The 23,619-nt window shown below is 43.4% G+C and overlaps 1 protein-coding gene across 2 annotated transcripts in view; it reads left to right on the top strand.

The window, feature by feature from the left end:
• The window catches only part of ASTN2 (astrotactin 2), a 384,099-nt gene that overhangs the window by 294,976 nt on the left and 65,504 nt on the right, over positions 1-23,619 (top strand). For both annotated transcript variants that reach the window (XM_073600690.1, XM_073600689.1), the window contains 2 exons: positions 531-635; positions 3,863-4,042. In XM_073600690.1, coding sequence (XP_073456791.1) covers positions 531-635; positions 3,863-4,042 — 285 coding nt within the window. The remainder of the gene's footprint in view (positions 1-530; positions 636-3,862; positions 4,043-23,619) is intronic.

Genomic DNA, 23,619 nt, shown 5'->3' with positions numbered 1-23,619 from the left:
GGAATAGTGCCCCATTATTGGTGTCAGTGGGAGGTATAGTGTCCCATCAGTGGGAGGAATAGTGCCCCATCATTGGTATCAGTGGGAGGAATAGTGCCCCATTATTGGTGTCAGTGGGAGGTATAGTGTCCCATCAGTTGGAGGAATAGTGTCCCATCATTGGTATCAGTGGGAGTCAAATTGACAATTCCTCAGCTTATTCAGCCAGGAGCTATGATGTCATCAGGCCTGGGAGAATTTCATGGAACCTCCATGAGATCCTCCTGTAACCTGATGACATCATAGCTCCAAGCTAAATATTCTTGTTTTTCACCCAGAACTGGAGAAGTGGTAATTTGAGCCACAAAAATGCATTTAATTTAAGCCCTGGTGGGTGAGGCAAAATGCGTCAGAGAGGGTGTGGCTTAGGAGGAGTTACAGGCTGAGGCCATTCACATCTCTCTTCAGTAAATGAGTTGGTGGGGTGTGGCCTCTCCTTGTCTCTATATGACCCCCATTGGTTTACCATTCTCCTTTTTATCTTTTCTTAGGTGAAGTGCGGTATAATGAGGCCATGGGGTATCCGGTGGTCCAGCAGTGGAGGGTCCGGAGCAACTTGTATAAAGTCAAACTCAACTCAATATCTCTGTCCGCAGGTCCGTTCCTTATTTCTGCTTTATTGATATGAACTTTATTTACATGAACTCTAGACAGATATATATATATATATATATATATATATATATATATATATATATATATATATATATATATATATATATATATATATATATATATATATCATATTATATATAATATATAATATAATATATATATTATTGAGGGAACCTCAATATTAATGTAGGCAGAGGCACATTTTTCATATAAAGTGTGATTATGTATAATGTTTTTTCGTTAGGGTAAGGGTTCGAGTTCAGTTTGGGTTAGGGTTAGGATTAAGAGTTGAGGTTAGGGTTATTCATTATTAATTTTATTTATTTTTATTTTATTTTATTTATTATTATATGAATAATACTAAATGAATAAATACATGTAACAAATATATACAAATAAATAAAAATCATAAATAAAAAATAAATAAATTCAATAAATTAATACCAAGTAACAATAAATAAATAAATAAATAATTAACCCTTAACTTTAACCCTTACCCCTTAAATAAATAAAATAATAATAAAAAACTAAACACCCTAAGCCTAACACAAAATAAATTATTATTATTGTTATTATTATTTTTATTAATAATAATAATAATAATAATAATAATAATAATAATAATAATATATTTAATATTTTTTTTTAAGGTTATAGGTTCATTATTATTTATTGATGTATTATTACATATTATTTTATTTTACTTATTTAAGATGATTTTTAGTTATTTGTATATTTATTTTACATTTATTTATTCATATATTATTACTATTTACTTTAACCCTTACCCCTTAAAAAAGTAAAATAATAATAAAAAAACTAAATACCCTAACACAAAATAAATTATTATTATTATTATTTTTAATAATAATAATAATTATTATAATAATATATGTAATTTTTTTTTTAAGGTTGTAGGTTCATTATTATTTATTAACGTATTATTACATATTATTAATTTATTTTACTTATTTATGATGATTTTTAGTTATTTATATATTTATTTTACATTTATTTATTCATATATTATTACTATTTACTTTAACCCTTACCTCTTAAAAAAATAAAATAATAATAAAAAACGAAACACCCTAACACAAAATAAGTTATTATTATTGTTATTATTATTTTTAATAACAATAATAATAATATTTTTTTTAAGGTTATAGGTTAATTATTATTTATTAATGTATTATTACATATTATTAATTTATTTTACTTATTTATGATGATTTGTATTTATTTGTGTATTTATTTTACATTTATTTATTCATATATTATTACTATTTTATTATTTAAAATTTTCATCTGCGGAGAAAATAGCACAAAAGCCCATGGCAAAAAACGTGAATATGCATAAAAACGCGCAAATGGCGCGTTTTCCATTCATTCCAATGGGAATAAAAATGCGACAAAAATGCCTGATGTGAAAACGCTCAGATGTGAATGCAGACTTAGTCCATAGGGTTCAATATTGAGTTGGCCCACCCTTTGCAGCGATAATAGCTTCAACTCTTCTAGGAAGGCTGTCCACAAGGTTTAGGAGTGTGTCTATGGGAATGTTTGACCATTCTTACAGAAGAGCATTTGTGAGGTCAGGCACTGATGTTGTACGAGAAGGCCTGGCTTGCAGTCTCCGTTCTAATTCATCCCAAAGCTGTTCTATCAGGTTGAGGTCAGGACTCTGTGCAGGCCAGTCAAGTTCCTCCACCCCCAAACTCTTTCATCCATGTCTTTATGGACCTTGCTTTGTGGAAGGGGCCATCCCCAAACTGTTCCTACAAAGTTGGGAGCATGAAAATAAATAAATAAATAAATAAAGAACTTCCATATACACAATCCTATACCCTTAAATTGATCCAGAGCAGTGTTTCTCAACTCCAGTCCTCAAGGCGCCGCAGCAGGTCATGTTTTCAGGATTTCCCTCAGATGAAACGGCTGTGGTAAATTACTAAGGCAGTGAAACTCATCAAATCACCTGTGCAAAATAATGGAAGAGCCTGAAAACATGACCTGTTGGGGCACCTTGAGGACTGGAGTTGAGAAACACTGATCCAGAGGAAGGCAAAAAAAAAAACCTCCATTGAGGTGTGAAGGAAAATGTTCCTCCACACCTAAATCATGGAACCATGAGGTTGGTTTACAAAAACCGGAGAGTGCAAAATCTGGTGCAGCTGCACATGGTAGCCAATCAGCTTCTATGGTTCTATGTTGGATGAGAAGACCTGGTTCATCTCAAAGGTGTTCAGTAGGGTTGAGGTCAGGGCTCCGTGCAGGCCACTCAGGTTCCTCTCTACACCAAACTCTTCAAACCATGTCTTTATGGAGCTGGTTTTCTGTACAGTCCATGCTGACGGACAACTTTTTGGCCCAGGGCCCAAGTACAACCCAGAGGGCCACGGTGCAGTGACCCGGCCAGGGGGGCCCGTGCTCCCTCTTCCCTTGCCTCTTCCTGACCCCCATCCCAGGCTGAAGCTCTGCTCCAGGTACTCTTTGCTCACTGGGTGGGTTGGACTGGACAGTGCCTGCTGCACCGACTTCTGGTTCCTGGCGGCCAGGGGCTGCAAGGGGGATCCAGCGCAGCTCGGTCCAGGCTCGCTGGGGGAGGAGAGCCTCCGGTGGGGCACGGAGCTGGCCTCTGCTCGGACTCAGCGTACACCATCCATGCCTAGGGGGCTGCCTGCACATGTCCTCGTCTTCATCCCTCACTCGGTAGGACACCACTGTGGACTTTTTACTCTTCTTCACTGGAAAGACTTTAGGCGTGTCTGCAGTGGAAGTGGTCCAGCCTTTTTACGGTGTATCAGAGCGGCCGGGGGGGGGGGGGGGGGGGCAGTTGCCCCCCAAGCCCAGTCTGCTACCCTGGTCCCTGCTGGTCCAAAAAAAGGCCTTCCCCTAAACAAAAATTGTGAAGACACAAATACAGGAGGATGTTTGGGGGGTAAGGAGGGTGGTGACTCCATCAGGTTCCAATGGTTTTGGAACGGGATGTCCAACCAGCTCATTTACTGTAAGCATGATGGTCAGGTGCTTGCAAACTTTTTACCCTTGACGTATGTTGTGATCCTGTACACTACTGAACCTGTCTGAATTTTGTCCTCAGTGTCTATTTTGATGTTTTTTTGATCATTAATAATCATATGCATGGCTAACAAAATAGTAGAGATCTTGGTAGGGAAGTAACTGCATGCACATTTTATTTTTACAGGATTTGCCAATGTTCTCAAGGTCATAAGTTCTCACAGCAGTCGAGAAGAGTTGCAGAGCATACTCCAAACATACGGCACACATTATATTTCAGAGGCGCTCTACGGTTCGGAACTCACGTGTACCATCCGATTCCCAAGCAAGAAAGTCCAGCAACAACTTTGGCTTCAGTACCAAAAGGGTAAGAAAACTCTTATAAGTCATATAGGCATTTTTTTTTTCCGCACGACCGCGCAAATGTCAGTTAAAGTAACGCCGTGCCGTATCGCAAAAAAAAATGGCCTGGTCATTAAGGGGGCAAACCTTTCCGAAGCTTAAGTGTTTAAAGCAAACTTCTAGCTAATGGTAACATGGTCCATTCTCCTTCCTCTTCAACTCTCCCACTTGCACAACCACTTGCCGGCCAGTCACGTCCCGGTACGTCACTGGACCTCAAGTGGTTGTAGCGGGATGGTGCCTACAGCATCACCAATGGTTGGCTCTCCCATAAAAGCAATCCCAATGGCCTGGCTAACTAGCCCCTGGATTGCTTTTACAAGAGGAGGGAGGGGACATCCCAGGGCCTTCCACGGCTTTACTGGGACCTCCCGTCCCACTGAAAGTTCCGATCAACCAGCCGGCACTTCCGCCGGCTGATCAGAGAGCTGAAACAAAGACCAGATAGACTTTGCTCGGCTATGGTAGCCTGGAAGCGATGACCTGATTACTTCTGGTTTACCCGGATGTCAACGATGCCATTCTTAAAAATCGAAAGCATTCGAACGCTTTTAAGGGCACAGAAGGGATCAGGGAAATCTTATAGACCCCAGATCTCTCCATAAAGAGAACCTTTAATACGGCTAACTCTAAACACAGTCCATATACACTCCTTCCCTTCCTCCTGCATAATCTGGCTTGCAGATCCTCAGTGGTGTCACCCTAAGAAAAAGTTTGTGGCAATGGCCCTTTACAGGCAGGGACCGCGGGAACCCTATACTTGAGAACGATGGGGTGACAACACTAGCACTTTCACTGCACTTCCTCCCATGGTCACTGATCCCAGCACCACCTCTTCAGGCTCTGCCCCTTTCACTAGCCCTCTTGACTACATCCCCCAGTCCTCCCAGACTGCACACTCACCAGCCCACCCAGCTGACTTCTCCTGGAGACCTCCTGGACATGCTCACTGGCGCCTGCTGTTCTCACTCTTGCTCCTTTGCCTCTGGACAGGACTCCTCCATGTGTTGTAAGAGGATCCATCCAGAACCCGAGCCCCAAGCCCAAGGTCACCCCCCAAACTAGGGAGTTAGTCTCGAGGGCCAATGACAGCTTCCTCAGCACTCCATCTCCAGCCTCCACCCGAACTCCGCTGCCCCTGCTGGAATGACCCTGAGTATTTAAGAGATGCCCTCCCCCTGCCAGCCTGTTTTCTGGGGATTGGCTGTGGCCCTCCTCAATAACCTCCCTCCCTATCTTTTTGAAGCTTCTCCAAAGTTCCAACAAGTAGGGGGAGGTACCAGAGGTGCTGCCCGATGAGTCACCCAGCCTCCCTGAGTCATTCAACCCGACCCAGATTCAACCCAGCCTGGCTCTCAGCCAAGCCAACAATTTACCTACGCTAACAAACTTGTTTACACTATTCTAGCAGGTATCTCACAAAAGTGAGTAGACCCCCTCACATTTTTGTAAATATCTTTTCATGTGACAACACTGAAGAAATGACACTTTGCTACAAAGTAAAGTAGTGAGTGTACAGCTTGTATAACAGTGTAAATTTGCTGTCCCCTCAAAATAACTCAACACACAGCCATTAATGTCTAAACCGCTGGCAACAAAAGTCAGTACACCCCTAAGTGAAAATGTCCAAATTGGGCCCAAAGAATCAATATTTTGTGTGGCCACCATTATTTTCCAGCACTGCCTTAACCCTCTTGGGCATGGAGTTCACCAGAGCTTCACAGGTTGTTACTGGAGTCCTCTTCCACTCCTCCATGATGACATCACGGAGCTGGTGGATGTTAGAGACCTTGCGCTCCTCCACCTTCCATTTGAGGATGTCCCACAGATGCTCAATAGGGTTTAGGTCTGGAGACATGCTTGGCCAGTCCATCACCTTTACCCTCAGCTTCTTTAGCAAGGCAGTGGTCCTCTTGGAGGTGTGTTTGGGGTCGTTATCATGTTGGATCACTGCCCTGCGGCCCAGTCTCTGAAGGGAGGGGGTGTATTCACTTTTGTGAGATACTGTACATATTATTGTTTGGGGGTTCTAAGTAATTTTATATAAAAAAAAAATACTGATTAGTAATATAATTTAACAGTTAGTTATTATTAGTTAGTTAGTTATTCTTTCTTATTTTTGGATTTTCTTTCTTATTTTCGGATTTTCGAATTCACAAATTTACGAATTTTTGAATTTACAAAATTACAAATTTTCGAAAATTATGAATTTATTAATTTACGAATTGCAATCATAACGAATGTCCCAAAAAAATGAAAAAAAAAATTAAAAAAAAGAATAAAAGAAAAACAAACAAATTTTTAGGCAGTGTACTTGTCTAGTTTTTCCATAAAGATAAGCGATGGCTAGATGGCCACCACTCATCTCTATGCCCTTGGAGGACTGGAGCGACTTTGACGTTACTTCCAGTTCTCAGGCCATATAAACATGATTTTTTAAAGCAAAAGATTTTTTTTTTTTTTTGATCTTTTGATTTTAAGGGCAGAGGAGAGATTTGGGATCCTTTAGACCCCAGATATCCCCATAAAAAGGACCTGTCATGCTGTATTGTTATCACAAGGGATGTTTACATTCCTTACGATGGCAATAAAGGTGATCACATTTTTTAAAATTAAAAAATATAATAAATAATAAAAATAAAATAAAAATTAAAGCGCCCCCGTCCCTGCGTGCTAGCGCAGTAGTGAACGCATACGGATGTCACGCCCACATATGTAAACGGTGTTTGCACCACACGTGTGAGGTATCGCTGCGAAAGTCTGAGCGACGTTCAATATGTGGGGGGGGTTCTAAGTAACTGTCTAGCAAAAAATACAGATTTTACCTTGTAAGCTACAAATGTCAGAAAAAAGCCTGGTCAGCGAGTGCTTATTACACGTAAACAAAAAGTGCCGAAAGCAGTGCTGAATACATGACCTGTTGGGGGTACTTGAGGACTGGAGTTGACAAACATTGCACTACACCTTCCATTCTCAGCCAAGGTTCCATGGAACATAAGGGTTCCTTAAGAGGTTATTAGAAGTTCTTTGAGCTTTGGCTGATTGACCTCCCAAGTGATAATTCCGGGGTCCAATGCCACTACACCATCCATTCTCAACCAAGGTTCCATAAAACCCAAGGGTTCCTTAAGAGGATACTAGAAATTCTTTGAGCTTTGGCTGATGAACCTCCCAACTGATAATTCTGGGGTCCAATGCCACTACACCATCCATTCTCATCCAAGGTTCCATGGAACCCTAGGGTTCCTCAAGAGGTTATTATGGGTTCTTTGAGCTTTGGCTGATTGACCTCCCATCTGATAATTTCGGGTCCAATGCCACTACACCATCCTTTCTCAACCAAGGTTCCATGGAACCCTAGGGTTCCTCAAGAGGTTATTATGGGTTCTTTGAGCTTTGGCTGATTGACCTCCCATCTGATAATTTCGGGTCCAATGCCACTACACCATCCTTTCTCAACCAAAGGTTCCATGGAACCCTAGGGTTCCTCAAGAGGTTATTATGGGTTCTTTGAGCTTCGGCTGATTGACCTCCCATCTGATATTTTCGGGTCCAATGCCATTACACCATCCATTCTCCGCCAAGGTTCCATGGAACCCTAGGGTGCCTCAAGAGGCTACTATGTGCTCTTTGAGCTTTGGCTGATTGACCTCCCATCTGATAATTTCGGGTCTAATGCCACTACACCATCCATTCTCAACCAAGGTTCCATGGAACCTAAGGGTTCCTTAAGAGGTTACTAGAAGTTCTTTGAGCTTTGGCTGATGGACCTCCCAACTGATAATTCTGGGTTCCAATGCCACTACACCGTCCATTCTCATCCAAGGTTCCATGGAACCCTAGGGTTCCTCAAGAGGTTATTATGGGTTCTTTGAGCTTTGGCTGATTGACCTCCCATCTGATAATTTCAGGTCCAATGCCACTACGCCATCCATTCTCAACCAAGGTTACATGGAATCTAAGGGTTCCTCAAGAGGTTACTAGGGGTTGTTTGAGCTTTGGCTGATTGACCTCTCATCTGATAAATTCCGGGTCCAAAGGCCACTCAAAATATTGAGTAAGTAATTTTTTTCTAGGTAAGGATGACATCACAGTGCTGTGGTGATGAACATCAGTTAGTGTGATGACTTCACGATGTACCGCTCCACCCATAATACGCTAATATGTGGCGCATATGTGGCTGGCATATTATAGCATAAACCTCCCAGCGACTCATTTACTGCAGTGACCAAATGCTGTAGAAAAGATATCTGATTTTGTATGCAAAAGATCAATTATTTTATCTGCATTACCTGGTCCCATTCAGGGTGGGACATCAAATTATTGGAAAACTCCTCTATTTCTATCATCTGCCCCTTAGGATAGTCTTACTACATTCTTCCCTGGAATGTGGCTCCGGGAGGTTGCCTACCCAACAAAGGTTGTTTTTTGAAGACTGCCAAGCAGAGCCATCAATCAATACACTCTGCTTGCCTATCTCAATGGCTGTGTAACCTGACCATGTGAGCTGCCAATCGTCCTGTGCTCATTCACTTGATTGGTTGTTTTTTTTTTTTTGTTGTTTTTTTTACTGCCCCCTGAATTTCGCACATTTCTCCTGCTTAAAAATAGACTAATGGATTATGGCTCCCATTCCAATTAAAGTTTTAGTGCTGCTGTCTGTGATATGTCTTCAGTTGTAGACAATTAAAACATAATACAAGTAATTAAGGCACTCAAGGGATTTACGGTCACCACTCAATAATGAAGATGCTTTGAATCAATCAGCACTAATGCAGGCATATTACGAAAATGACATCCTTTCCAATGTGACCTCCTTTACCCTCTTGCACAAAAGCCGGCTCCAGCTCTCTTTATCTTTAATGTCTGCTTGCAGGGAAAGCCCTGACCTTATGATGAGCTACACAAACTGGTGTTTGTAAGATGGAGCCGCAGGAACAAAAAAACGTTGATGAAGGAAGTATTCATCTGCTCTCGAATCCTTTTTCTCATAGAACAAACAAGAAGGCCACCAGACAATGGCCGATCTAACGATCTCCCCAATTGTGTAATATGTAAATACCCCTTTGGTTGACCTCCAGGGCTTGCAATTAAATTATCCTAGGAACAGCCAGAGATGCAAAGCCCCAAATCCATCATGCGCTGTAGAATTTTTCATCGCAGTCAACCAAAAAAAAAAAAAAAATCATTTGCTCTACACTTTGGAATTCCTATTGGTGATACTGTACAGACCAAAGTCAACTACCGAGCTACCAGAACCCTAGAGTCAATAATGCAAATGTAAATGACCAACACATCAGGGTCTGCTTAGAGCAGACGGTATTCACATGTCTCGTTTTTCCTTTTTAAGTATTCAAAGCTTTATTGAGCAAGCTTTATTGTTCTCCCGGGCAATCGTTCTTCTGAAGACACAGAGTCTCTATAGGAGCTGCATCTTGAGAACTTAGACCTTTGGTAAATAGCACAGCCAATCGCCCCGGATTGCTGAGCTTTTCATCGCTTCTGTAAGCTCAGCTAGTGGAAAAAGTCCGTCAGCATTGTACGCTTGTTGTATTGGGGAGGGCAGCCCCATCTGCCAGCGTAAAAAAAACTAGGGGAGGAGAGCGCCGCATGGAAGCCCGGGTTGCCCAATATCGGTGTCAAAGGGCCTGGCACTGAAGAGATTCCTCATCTCCACACCTCCATATCCCAAAGCTTCAAAAAAGCTTGGGTTAGCTACAGTATAAGAGTGACTGTCTTGGTGGGCGATGTTGGATATAGACCCATGGATATAAGGGAGGTCAAAAGTAGATCAACCATGTTTTGTTTTATGGAAACCCAGTGTTTGAGTTTACAGTGGAAAAACCAATCTAGTAACCGGGTCAGTGTTGTAGCCGTATAATACAATTCCATATGCGGCACCCCTGTCCGTCCTTTCAATTTACACTTTACCAGTACTGTACTTTATAGCATATACGGGTTGACGAATTTGGCCAAAGATATTGCAATAATGCCTTGCGTAATTACTGGAAAAAAGTGCTTGGTAACGTCATGTCTCATTCTATCACATTTTCCAAAAGTAAGAGGATTATTGCTCATTTTAGAGCATCTTTTCTTCACGTTCACCATGTGAAACAAATAACGCACCCCAAAAAGTGCATAGGGCTGCCACTGGTTCCTGCTCAAAGGAGGACCTTCCCTACCCCCCCCCCCCCAGAATACAAGGCTCAGCAAAGACACCCTGGACCACCTAGCTAAAAAGCCTGATGGACAATCTCCTCATGGCTAGCCAAAACCAACCCCAAGTACTAGGTTGAGGGCTCTCCCAAAATAACTCCCAGGGGGGTTAGGAAGGAACCGCCGGGGTGCAAGAATATTGACAGTGGTAAGGCCACCTAGCTAAAAAGCCCAGTGGACCCATTTTACCCCGTTCTTCAAGGTCAACTGAAGCTGACCAACAGGTAATAGAAGGGCAGGGGGAGGAAGGAACCTAAGGGCCACATATCCTCCCTCTAGACTTCAGGATAGGCCTAAAGACCCACACCCTGCCATCCAGTGGAGTGACAAATAACACACATGTGGAGAATAGAATAAATAAGTGCCAATGTGCTGTATAATGGCTAGATGACATCTGTTACACAACATGATGTCCCTGGTCTTTTAGAGCCCAACTACAAAACCTCAGATGTGCTTTATGGGGACATGGTATATTCACTAATCTGCACGCCCTCACCACCTTCCACATGCAGGAGTACTCCCTAGGTAAGTTCGGGTGTCAGAGGGTGCAACATCACTGCCCAACACCAGTTTTTGGGCCTGAGCTCAGGCTCAAGAACTGTCATATGGAGGAGGATGCAACAGTGGAGGGCTCGGATTGAGAATCTTCCTGGGGAGGGGGGATTAGGGTGTCATTAGATGCTGTCATATTACAGAGCTTTTTTTTAACTCTTAAAACAAAATGTGCTGCCATTTTATTGACAATGTGATCCATGAGCTCCAAATTTCAGGGTTCTCTGTCCTCTAGATATCGACCACCTCCCATGTTTGACAGCTCGGCTCTTCTCTTCCCACCTCCTCTCTACAGCCTATCACTGCAAGAAAGTCCTCACTAACCAAGAGTAAGGCTCAGGAGGTAGGAACAGGTACTAGTGACCAGAATTATGTCTTTTTATCATAGTGTAGAATTAGGGACTTATGGGCTGAAAATTCAGCAGCACAATTAGGCATCATCCACTGCACCATCCATTCTCAACCAAGGTTCCATGGGTAATAGAAATGGTGCATGACCGGTCCTCTTTATGGAGAGATGAGGGGTCTATAAGACTCCACATCTCTCCTCCAGGCTGGAAAGCATCAGATCAAAAAAAAATTGATGCTTTTCTAGCCGTGATCTCAGCTTAGTTTACTTGTGCGGCCCAGACGTGACATCACAACGTTGCGCCCGGGCCTCCGAGGATCATAGAGATTGCTGAGGGCCATTTGTTCCTTGGAAATCTCTATGCCTCTCTTCCAGTGCGGACCGATTCGTTCTCCAGGTCCCCAATCGCACGGGAGAGCCCTGAGAAGCACCCCCTCCTGTCGCCGCTAAGAACGATCAAGCGAACAGCCACTATGATCATTCTTATTGTGCTCAAACTCGCCGGCTCTAAAAAATGATATCTGGATGATGCCTGTAGCTGCAGGTATCATTCAGATATTTCCACTGAAAGCCAAGGACGTCATATGACAGTCTGTGGTATGGAAGTGGTTAAGGGGGACATTCTTTCATTCTGGGCTGAAAATGAAAACAGCACAATTAGGCATCATCCACTACACCAATGTTTCTCAACTCCAGTCTTGAGGACTGGAGTTGAAAAACATTGCACTACACCGTCCATTCTCAACCAAGATTCCATGGAACCTAAAGGTTTCTTAAGAGGTTACAAGAGGTTCTTTGAGCTTTGGCTGATTGACCTCCCAACTGATAATTCTGGGGTCCAATGCCATTACACCATCCATTCTCAGCCAAGGTTCCATGGAACCTAAGGGTTCCTCAAGAGGTCACTAGAGGTTCTTTGAGCTCAACCAAGGTCCATGGAATCCTAGGGTTCCTCAAGAGGTTACTATGGGTTGTTTGAGCTTTGGCTGATTGACCTCTCATCTGATAATTTCAGGTCCAATGTCACTACACCATCCATTCTCAACCAAGATTCCATGGAACCTAAAGGTTCCTTAAGAGGTTACAAGAGGTTCTTTGAGCTTTGGCTGATTGACCTCCCAACTGATAATTCCGAGGTCCAATGCCATTACACCATCCATTCTCAGCCAAGGTTCCATGGAATCTAAGGGTTCCTCAAGAGGTTACTAGAGGTTCTTTGAGCTCAACCAAGGTCCATGGAATCCTAGGGTTCCTCAAGAGGCTACTATGGGTTCTTTGAGCTTTGGCTGATTGACCTCCAATGTGATAATTCCGGGTCCAATGCCACTACACCATCCATTCTCAACCAAGGTTCCATGGAACCTAAGTGTTCCTCAAGAGGTTACTAGAGGTTCTTTTAGCTTTGGCTGATTGACCTCCCATCTGATAAATTCCGGATCCAATGCCACTTGGCAGAGCCAGCAACATGACATCAATGATCTTTTTAGCAGTCTGGAAGGATAGCATTCTGACCACCACTTTAAGTGAGGCATTCTTCCCTGACCACCAATGCAAGGGGCGTTTTTCCCACTGACCCCCTGAGACCTGAAAGATATTTCAATGGTTCCTCTGGGGCAAAATTTTGAGAAAGGCTGCACTACATTATAAGTATCATTTACCTATTTTATGTTTTCCTTTAAATAGTCATGGCCAACACTGGCTCGGGTCTTTGTGTAGATATGTTTTTTTAAATTCAATATATTAGTAATTTTAAAGTCAATATGAAGCTTTACACATACAACAAATTAGATTTTGTCACTATAAACCTAATAAAGCGTATTATAATGGAAATCTATAATAGCAGTGCCAAGTTCCCATCATGTTATGTTTTAATGAAATGAGTGGATACCTCTTTATGTTGCCCTTATTGATGGCAAAATTCAATCAAAGCTTTGTTTTATAATGTTTGCAGTAGCCCTGTACATTATATTACTGAAAGTGTCCTCATAACTGAATGGCGATATAAGCTCCCCAGGGTGCAATATACTGGCATCATGATTTGTTTTGTCTTGTATATCCCATACAGCAGCTATGGAGAATGCCTTTTCATGTTCTTTCCTTCATAGAAATTAGAGATTGCTGTTATATTGATAAAAATACATCCGTTGAAGTATTGCCTTTTATATTTGTTATGAAGTCAGAATGCACGGCCAGTAAAGAACATCAATGTAAAAGAAAATGAACAGCAAGGCGCTGAGGTCAGTATCAAATAAAAAACACTTTATTAAAAATAAGCAGCACACTTACACTGAAGTTAGTATGAAAGAGCATTGATAGGGAACACCTGAAACCAAGCAGCTGTGATCAGGAGGCTGTAGTCATCACTGAGCAAACAGAAGCTGAGGATGACCGGGAGCCATCCACATCAAAGTATGGATATTGGCAACAGCGTTCTAGGCTGCACATGAGGATGACAACTGTGGATGCCTGGTGGATGTCGGGAGAGGGAGTGTGCATTTGAAAAAGAGGGCAAAGTCCTCGGAAACGTGTCATGCACACCCCCTCTCCTGACATCCCCCAGGCATTTTGACAGCTGTCATCCTCGTGTGCAGCCTAGAACGCCGCCGCTAATATCCAAACTTTGAGCTGGCTGGCTCCCTGTCATCCTCGGCTTCTGTTTGCTCAGTGTTGCCTACAGCTTCACACTGATCACAGCTGCTTGGTTTCAGGTGTTCCCTATCAATGCTGCTTCATGCTAACTTCAATGTAAGTGTGCTGCTTATTTTAATAAAGTGTTTTTTTTTATTTGATACTGACCTCAGTGCCCTGCTGTTCGTTTTCTTCTACATTGAGGTGATCCTACCCAGATCTTCTGCAGAGGTTCCAGTCTCGATCCCTTCTCCTGTCCAGCCATCCATCCTTCCAGTTGCCTCATCCATCATTCCTCTACCCTGTTGAGGGTCTAAAGATACGGGTGAAAGTTCCAATGGACCAAGGGACTTTGCACTTCTCCTAGGAGGAGCTCTTTGGATCCAGTAAAGAACATGGCTTTTTTAGTTATTTTGTGCTTGTGCCTTAAAAATGGTAAAAGGGCTCTGGCAGCTTGCCGGAGAGCCAGACTGCTTCTCTCACAGAAAGACAGTGGGCTGTTTTAGGAGGGGGGTGTCAGACTGCTTGAGACCTGGACCATTGTGCTGGGTGGGGGAGAAGTGGCCTGGCTCTCCAATGTGCTGCCAGCAACCTTTTACATTTCTTATAGCAAGCACATAATAAAAATAATAAAAAATTATAGGAAGAGAGATGTCAGTTGGTCAACTGGTTTGATTAGGAAGGTGACTAAGTTTTTTAAAGCAGTTTTTTCCATGGAACATAAGAGTTCCTCCAGAGGTTGATAGGGGTCTCGTAAGCAGTGGTGGATGGCATGGAGCCAGATGAGCCTCTCCTCTTTTCTCTTAGGTAAATTATCACTGACACCAATGATCTCCTTAGCCACCAGTATATAGGTGGATATCTGTCCTAATAACCACCAAGTAGTGGAGTCCTTTTCCACTGCCTGTCAAAGTGAGAGGGGAACTTCTCTTCATTGACCATCAATGTGTGAGAGTCCTTCTGCCCACTGATCTTCACAGTAAATGGGCTTCTCTCTTACTGACCACCAATGTAAGGGGGCTTTCCACAATGACCCCTGATGGCTTCGCTATGGAGCTGCGGTGCGGATAACACCTGCCAGAGGGGTGACACCATCAAGTAGGAAGTGATATCTGACCATGCGTGATGGTGTCACCCCCATCCGTGGCAGTGCATGAATCGAATTTCCAGCACCGACCGCATCATTTACTGGAGCACAGTTTGGGGTGACTGTGTACTTCCAGCCCGAAACTAGCCTGCCCAGCACCCTGAAGGGCACTGTAGCAGGCTAGACAGGAGAGAACCTGTTGAGATAGCCTGCCCAGTGTCTACTGCTCTGTCCTGCTCCCGCTGTCACTCTGCAGTGGCTACAGCATGGGCTTACAATGCTGGGAGGGCATCCATGGACGTCCTTCTGTGCTCGCGCGGCGCACTATGTGATAGCTGAGTTCTTTGGACTCGGCTGATGACAAATCATGGTAAAGGGCCATTCACAACAGCCCTTTACCACGTGATCAGTTGTCAGCCAATGACAGCTGATCACACAATGTAAACAGAAGCCGGTTAACGCCTTTTTTTCCCCTCACACTAACAGCATGAGGAGAAAAAGGGAAAGCCAATAGCCGGTTTCCGTTAAAGGGACATTGGTCCCTAAATTGTGACCGGTGCTGCTAATCAGTTCCCCATGACTAAGATCCAGGGGTGGAGTGAAGTGCGTTGCGTTGGTGGTTTGGTTGGAGTCCAGGCTGAGGTTGCCTACTCATCACTTCAGGACACCTAGCTGTGCGAATTTTAGGGGCCACCCCATTGCTCTCTGAAGCCTGATAGGACCCATGACGGGTTCCATCCCCTATCAGCACCCTAGCAATGGCTGCGGAAGCATTGATTACATTCCTCTTTGCCACCGAGCCTAAGCTGCACACACACATTTCCTAATTTGCAGTGCCCACCAGTGCCACCTATCAATGCCCACCAGTGCCACCTATCAGCGCCTATCAGTACTGCTAATCAGTGCCTCATCATCAGTGTCACTTATCAGTGCTGCCTATAAGTGCTGCTTACCAGCACCTATTAGTGCCCATCAGTGCCGCCTATCAGTGCCCATCAGTGCCACCTACCAGTGCCGCCTACCAGTGCCACCTATCAGTGCCACCTCTCAGTGCCCTTCAGTTCTGCCTATCAGTGCCCACCAGTGCCATCTATCAATGCCCGCCAGTGCCACCTGTCAGTGCCTATCAGTACTGCTAATCAGTGCCTCATCATCAGTGTCACTTATCAGTGCTGCCTATAAGTGCTGCTTACCAGCACCTATTAGTGCCCATCAGTGCCGTCTATCTGTGCCCGTCAGTGCCACCTACCAGTGCCGCCTACCAGTGCCAACTATCAGTGTCACCTTTCAGTGCCCTTCAGTTCTGCCTATCAGTGCCACCTATCAGTGCAACCTCATCAGCACCTCCTGATTAGTGCCCACCAGTGCCACCTATCAGTGCTGCCAATCAGTGCCTCATCATCAGTGTCACTTATCAGTGCTGCCTATAAGTGCCGCTTACCAGCGCCTATTGGTGCCCATCATTGCCACCTATCAGTGCCGCCTACCAGTGCCACCTCTAAGTGCCCTTCGGTTCCACCTATCAGTGCCCATCAGTGCCACCTATAAGTGCAGCCTCAGCAGCGCTTCCTGATCAGTGCCCACCAGTGCAGCCTCATCAGCGCACATCCGTGAAGGAGAAAAAATACCAGTTTGCAAAATCTTTTAACAATCTATAAAAAATGCTTTGTTTGTTTTTTTCCAAAATTTTTGGTCTTTCTTTGTTTGTTTAGCAAAAAAAAAAAAAAAAAAAAAAAAACCCCAGTAGTGATTAAATACCACCAAAAGAAATCTCTATTTGTGTGAGAAAAATGATAAAAATGTCATATGGGTACAGTGTTGCTTGACCGCGCAATTGTCATTCAAAGTGCGACAGCGCTGAAAGCAGAAAATTGGCACCTGGGCAGGAAGAGGGGGGGGGGGGGGGTGAAAGTGCCAAGTAGGCAAGTGGCAAAATTATCTTATATTTTTCTATATATAACTCTCATATTTCGTCTCACCAACCAAAATACTGTACATACAGGAAACAAGGGACAACCAAAGCCTTTGCTTTTACCGAGACCTTGCTGTAAAGCATCATAGATTTATATAGTATGACAAAAAGGTCCCACCTTCCACCAAGGACTGGCTCTGAATGGTCAGACCAACAAATAATATAAAACTCATCCTATGTGAAGACCAAAACCAAAGTAGCTATAGGCAAGTTCGACCCTCTATTAAAAAAAGTCCTATTCATTGCACATCTCTGAAAGATTAATGTGGAAATAATCTCTCCATATTAAACTTGTTAAAGCAAACATAATATTTGGATGTGCCAATTATTACTTGTGATAATAGGTGTATAGCCCAGGGGCTCATCCCATATCAATGGAACAATGCTACTGTGGATATTTCGCAATGACGTTGTAGTTGACAGCAATTATTTTTATGCAGTACTATGACTGGTGGAACATCTCAAGATCTCTGTTTTAAACATAACTAGGGCGCTATTCACACCAAATGCACTGCAATAATGAACAGCGAAAGTGCAATGTACCATAGGTTCTCCTGAAGACCCAAAGCTGATGGTAGGGCTAACGTTCTCCTAGAAAGAGGTTTAGTGATTTAGATAGGGGCTCAGAACTGGATATTTGTTTAAGCAAGGGGTCTTCAAACTTCCCAGGGCTTTTTTTTTTCTGAGAGAATAGGTGCAGGAACTCCTCCCTTCCAAGTCACCCTTTGACTCTTGATACTTCTGAGCACCGTTCCTTGGTCTAACCCCCTACCCACCTCCCAGTACCACCTCATTTAGAGAATACAAAACCAAGTATCATTTTGTATGTTAATGTTAAAGAGGAAGTAAACCCAGATGGGATTTTCTTCCTCTTTATTCCCCTGCAAAGTAAAAGCATAATGGCTAGTATGCATCACATACTAGCCCATTATGTGGCACTTACCTGCAAACGAAGCCTGTGATGTCCGCGATGTCCCCACTGGTGGAAGCATCCACCTTCACCCCTCTTCCTTCTGGGGCCGTGGACTCCTGGTCTGTGACTGGCCAGAGCCGCGTGACGTCACTCCCGCGCGCACAGCACGCGCTGGGGAAGAAACAGGACGGAGGGCCGTTTCTTCACCGCGCATGCGCCGATGTCACCGCGCATGCGCTGATGATGTCATCAGTGCACTACAGGGTAAATATCTCCTAAACGACGCATGTTTAGGAGATATTTTCAGTACATATAGGTAAGCCTTATTTTAGACTTACCTATATGTAAAAATGTCTCAGGGGGGAGTACAATCACTTTTACAAGAAAGGCAGTAAAATAGATCTAGCAACACCCCAGCGGCAATAGATTCACCCCAGAAACAATGGACTCCCAACAGCCAGCATCAATAGACCCTCCAACATTAGACCCCTCCCTCAACAATAGATCCCTCCCAGCAACAATTGATCCCCTGCATAAGACCCACCCACAGCAACAGAAGATCCCCCACCAGCAACAATAGACCTTCCCTGCAGCCAGAATCAATAGACCCCTCCCTCAATAATAGATCCCTCCAAGCAATGATTGACCCCCCCCCCCCAGCAACATAAGACCCCCCCAGCAACAAACGTCAGCAACAATTGCAACTAAGATAATTGCATTGGTTAGACATAAAACAAACAGGGGGCCAGGAAGCTAATGCTATTACAAGCACAAAGGCACAGGCTGATGAGGTTTAAATAAGGTCCCTCCTGCACTGAGGACCAATCCAGCTAGGAGGCACATGGTCAGACTTGTTACCCCGCAGCTGATGGGAAGCACCTAGGAATCAGCTAGGTGTCTAAGAAGACACGTTGTCGACAGCTGATGGAGCAGCTAGGAATTTGAGAAGACACGTTACCCCACAGCTGATGAAAGTAGCTAGGAATCTGAGAAGATCCATCACCCCACAGATGATGGAGCGGCAAGGAGTCTGAGAAGACTCATTACCCCTACAGCTGATGGAGCAGCGGGGAGTCTGAAAAGACATGTTACCCCACAGCTGATGGAAGCAGCTAGAAGTCTGAGAAGACTTGTTACCCCACAGCTGATGGAGCAGCTAGGAGTTTGAGAAGACATGTTACCCCACAGCTGACGAAAGCAGCTAGGAATCTGAGAAGATCTATCACCCCACAGCTGATGGAGTGGCTAGGAGTCTGAAAAGACTCATTACCCCACAGTTGATGGAGCAGCGGGGTGTCTAAAAAGACACGTAACCCCACAGCTGATGGAAGCAGCTAGGAGTCTAAGAAGAATCATTACCCTACAGATGATGGAAGCAGCTAGGAGTCTGAGAAGACTCGTTACCCAACAGCTGATGGGAGCAGCTAGGAGTCTGAGAAGACTCATCACTCCACAGATCAGATGACGGGGCAGCTAGGAGTTTGAGAAGACACGTTACCCCCACAGCTGATGGAGCAGCTAGGAATCTGAGAAGATCCATCGCCCAACAGCTGATGGAGCAGCTAGGAATTTGAGATTACTCATCATTCCACAGCTGATGGAGCAGTAGGGGGAGTATGAGAAGATATGTTACCCCACAGCTGATGGAAGCAGATAGGAATCTGAAAGATCCATCACCCCAGCGTTATTGGAGCAGCTAGGAGTCTAAGATGATCATTACCCCACAGCTGATGGTAGCGGCTAGGAGTCTGAAAAGACATGTTAACCCACAGCTGATGGAAGTAGCTAGAAGTCTGGGAAGACTTGTTACCCCACAGCTGATGGAGCAGCTAGGAGTTTGAGAAGACATGTTACCCCACAGCTGACGAAAGCAGCTAGGAATCTGAGAAGATCTATCACCCAACAGCTGATGGAGTGGCTAGGAGTCTGAAAAGACTCATTACCCCACAGTTGATGGAACAGCGGGGTGTCTAAAAAGACACGTAACCCCACAGCTGATGGAAGCAGCTAGGAGTCTAAGAAGAATCATTACCCTACAGCTGATGGAAGCAGCTAGGAGTCTGAGAAGACTCGTTACCCAACAGCTGATGGGAGCAGCTAGGAGTCTGAGAAGACTCATCACTCCACAGATCAGATGACGGGGCAGCTAGGAGTTTGAGAAGACACGTTACCCCCACAGCTGATGGAGCAGCTAGGAATCTGAGAAGATCCATCGCCCGACAACTGATGGAGCAGCTAGGAATCTGAGATTACTCATCATTCCACAGCTGATGGAGCAGTGGGGGGAGTATGAGAAGATATGTTACCCCACAGCTGATGGAAGCAGATAGGAATCTGAAAGATCCATCACCCCAACGTTATTGGAGCAGCTAGGAGTCTAAGATGATCATTACCCCACAGCTGATGGAGCAGCTAGGAGTGTGAGAAGATCCATCACCCCGAAGTTAATGGAGCAGCTAGGAGTCTGAAAAGATCCATCAGCTGTAGACTGATGGGAGCAGCTAGGAGTCTGGGAAGACCTGTTATCCTGCAGCTGATGGGAACAGCTAGGTGCCTGAGAAGACTTATTAACCCTCAGCTTACGGGAAAAACTGGAACACTGCCTAAACATTCTCTCAAAATTGCAATAGATGTTAAGCTTTTGTGCCAAGCAGGATAATGTTGCAGAAAGAGCCTAGAGCAGTTTTGAAAGACAATGGTCAGGTTTTGTTATCATGCTCAGAGTTTGTAATAGATTGCTAGCTTCTCTACCAAGTAACAAACATAATATAGGCTTCAAACCTGTCAACCAAGGGCCACACTACCTAGTGGGAGTCATACTACCCTCTCCCACTTACTGTCCTCTGCACATAACACAACAATGATAGGCTGTGCTGGTGTTTTGGGTTTTTGCATGTGGGAAGAACTCATGGCGGGCATCCTCTCTGCTGGACTACAGGATATGTTAATGCCTCGTACACACAATCGGAAAGTTCCGATGTGAGCTTTTGGTCGGAAATTCTGACCGTGTGTATGATCCATCGGACTTTTGCTGGCGGAATTCCCGCCAGCAAAAGATTGAGAGCAGGTTCTCTATTTTTCCGATGGAAAAAGTTCCTACGGAAATTCCGATCGTCTGTAGCAATTCCGACGCGCAAAATTTCTACGCATACTCGGAAACCATTCAACGCATGCTCGGAAGCATTGAACTTCAATTTCTCGGCTCGTCGTAGTGTTGTATGTCACCGCGTTCTTGATGGTCGAAAGTTCAGAGAACTTTTGTGTGACCGTGTGTATGCAAGGCAAACTTGAGCGGAATTCCGTCGGAAAAACCATCCAAGGTTTTTCCGACGGAAATTCCGATCATGTGTACGGGGCATAAGGATTAAAGACAGGCACACAATGGTCATAATGAATGAGCAGGTACTTGCTAGATAGTTTAAATAGGGGCCATGCAAGTTACCCATTATCTGTGAACATCTGCATGGATGCATTCGTTGAAGCCACCAACTGCCATTGCAGCCATCTATTAAACTGGCCACAGCTGTGCTCCAATTTTGTTTGTGGTCTTCAGAATTGACCTCTCAGTTGCGGTGCCCATGGTCTGACGTATTACAAGCTTTCAACTCTTTCATATTTCTGTGGGTTTTTGAAAGCATCTTTAAAAAATAAAAAGCTAAAAAAATAAAAATAAAAAATAAAAATGAAACATTGCACAGTTCTAAAATCATATTGTTCTCTTGATAAAGAATCGGTTGTCAAGAGGAACATTTTGTGAACTGGCGTATTCGAAATTAGATCCATGGCAACCTGGGTGTAATCATTGTGAGGAGACATCTTTAAAGTGGTACTAAAGCCAAAAACAAAGATTACAGTTTTAAGAATGACACAAGAATTCGTTTTCACAAAGTCTGCTGCCTCAGTTTTTATGATGGCAATTTGCATATACTCCAGAATGTTATGACGAGTGATCAGATGAATTGCAATTAATTGCAAAGTCCCTCTTTGCCATGAAAATGAACTTAATCCCGTAAAAAAAAAACATTTCCACTGCATTTGTGAAGAAGGCTTCAGGACACCCAAGAAAGTGCAGCAAGGACCTTCTCCTACAGTTGATTCAGCTGCGGGATCGGGGCACCACCAGTGTGTGGAGCTTGCCCAGGAATGGCAGCAGGCAGGTGTGAGGACATCGGCACGCGCAGTGAGGAGAAGACTTTCGGAGGATGGCCTGGTGTCAAGAAGGGCAGCAAAGAAGCCACTTCTCTCCAGGAGAAACATCAGGGACAGACTCATAATCTTCAAAAGGTACAGGGTTTGGACTGCTGACTGGGGTAAAGTCATTTTCTCTGATGAATCCCCTTTCCAATTGTTTGGGGCACCCGGAAAAAACCTTGTCCGGAGAAGAAAAGGTGAGCACTACCATCAGTCCTGTGTCATGCAACCAGTAAGGCATCATGAGACCATTCATGGGTGGGGTTGCTTCTCAGCCAAAGGTTTTGCCTAAGGACACAACCATGAATAAAGAATGGTACAAAAACATCCTCTGAGAACAACTTCTCCCAACCATCCAAGAACATTTTGGTGACGAACAATGCCTTTTCCAGCATGATGGAGCGCCTTGCCATAAGGCAAAAGTGATAACTAAGTGGCTTGGGGAACAAAACATCAACATTTTGGGTCCATGGCCAGTAAACTCCCCAGACCTTGACCCTATTGAGAACTTGTGGTCAATCCTCAAGAGCCGAGTCCGGGTCAACCAGGGCCATTTGCAGAGGTCTTGAAGAAGATGGGTCAACACTGACTCTTTGCATAACCTTCATGTCATTGTCAATAAAAGCCTTTGACACTCATGGAATGCTTGTAATTGTACCATAGTAACATCTGACGAAAAGATCTAAAAACACTGAAACAGAAGACTTTGTGAAAGTTAATATTTGTGTCATTCTCAAAACTTTTGGCCAGGGCTGCATGATGGAGTCTATCATTATAATTAACAATATTTGAATCTAAAGATCAAAGAGCCACACTGAAGTATTTAGCCTAAACCAGCTGCTGAACATTATGGAGTTCCTTTTTTTAAATTGAGATTTTAAATTGCACCAGCTGAGCCGATATTTTCTTAAGCCCTGATGAAGGAGATGATGTTTGGTCCACAAACCTACTTTGTTTGCAATAAAACCATACCTTGGACATTATCAGTATGGTTTTAATTGATTCATCTCAAGTACTAATGCGCCATCCAACAAAGGTTGTAGTGCCTTCAACCCACCACTCCACCACATTTGCATTAACAAAGTAGACTTTGGGGGAGACTTACTGAACAATAAAAATAATAATATTAATTATGAAGTATTATTATTATTATTTTAGTAATGCATTTATAAATATATTTTTTATTTGGTTAAATAATTAACTAATGTTTATTATTTAATCATGTATTTCTTTAATATGTAATGCAATATTTAATAAATTAAAAGGGAGCAAATTAGAGTTTACATTCATGTGTCATATCTATTTCATTTATTATTATTATTATTATTATTATTTATTATTATTTTATATTAAATAAAATAAATAGCAAATTAAATATTCATTAAATATTGCTTAACTAACTACAGAGAGGGAAAAAGGTATTTGCCCCCTGCTGATTTTGTACGTTTGCCTGCTGACAAAGAAATGATCAGTCTATAATTTTATTGGTCGGTTTATTTTAACAGTGAGAGACAGAATAACAACAAAAAAATAGAATAAAAATGCATTTCAAAAAAGTTATTAAATGATTTGCATTTTAATGAGTGAAATATGTATTTGACCCCTTCGCAAAACATGACTTAGTACTTGATGAA

Source organism: Aquarana catesbeiana, linkage group LG09 (genome assembly GCF_042186555.1).
Source record: "Aquarana catesbeiana isolate 2022-GZ linkage group LG09, ASM4218655v1, whole genome shotgun sequence".
Lineage (NCBI taxonomy): Eukaryota > Metazoa > Chordata > Amphibia > Anura > Ranidae > Aquarana > Aquarana catesbeiana.
This window is presented reverse-complemented; position numbering and strand designations above follow the sequence as displayed.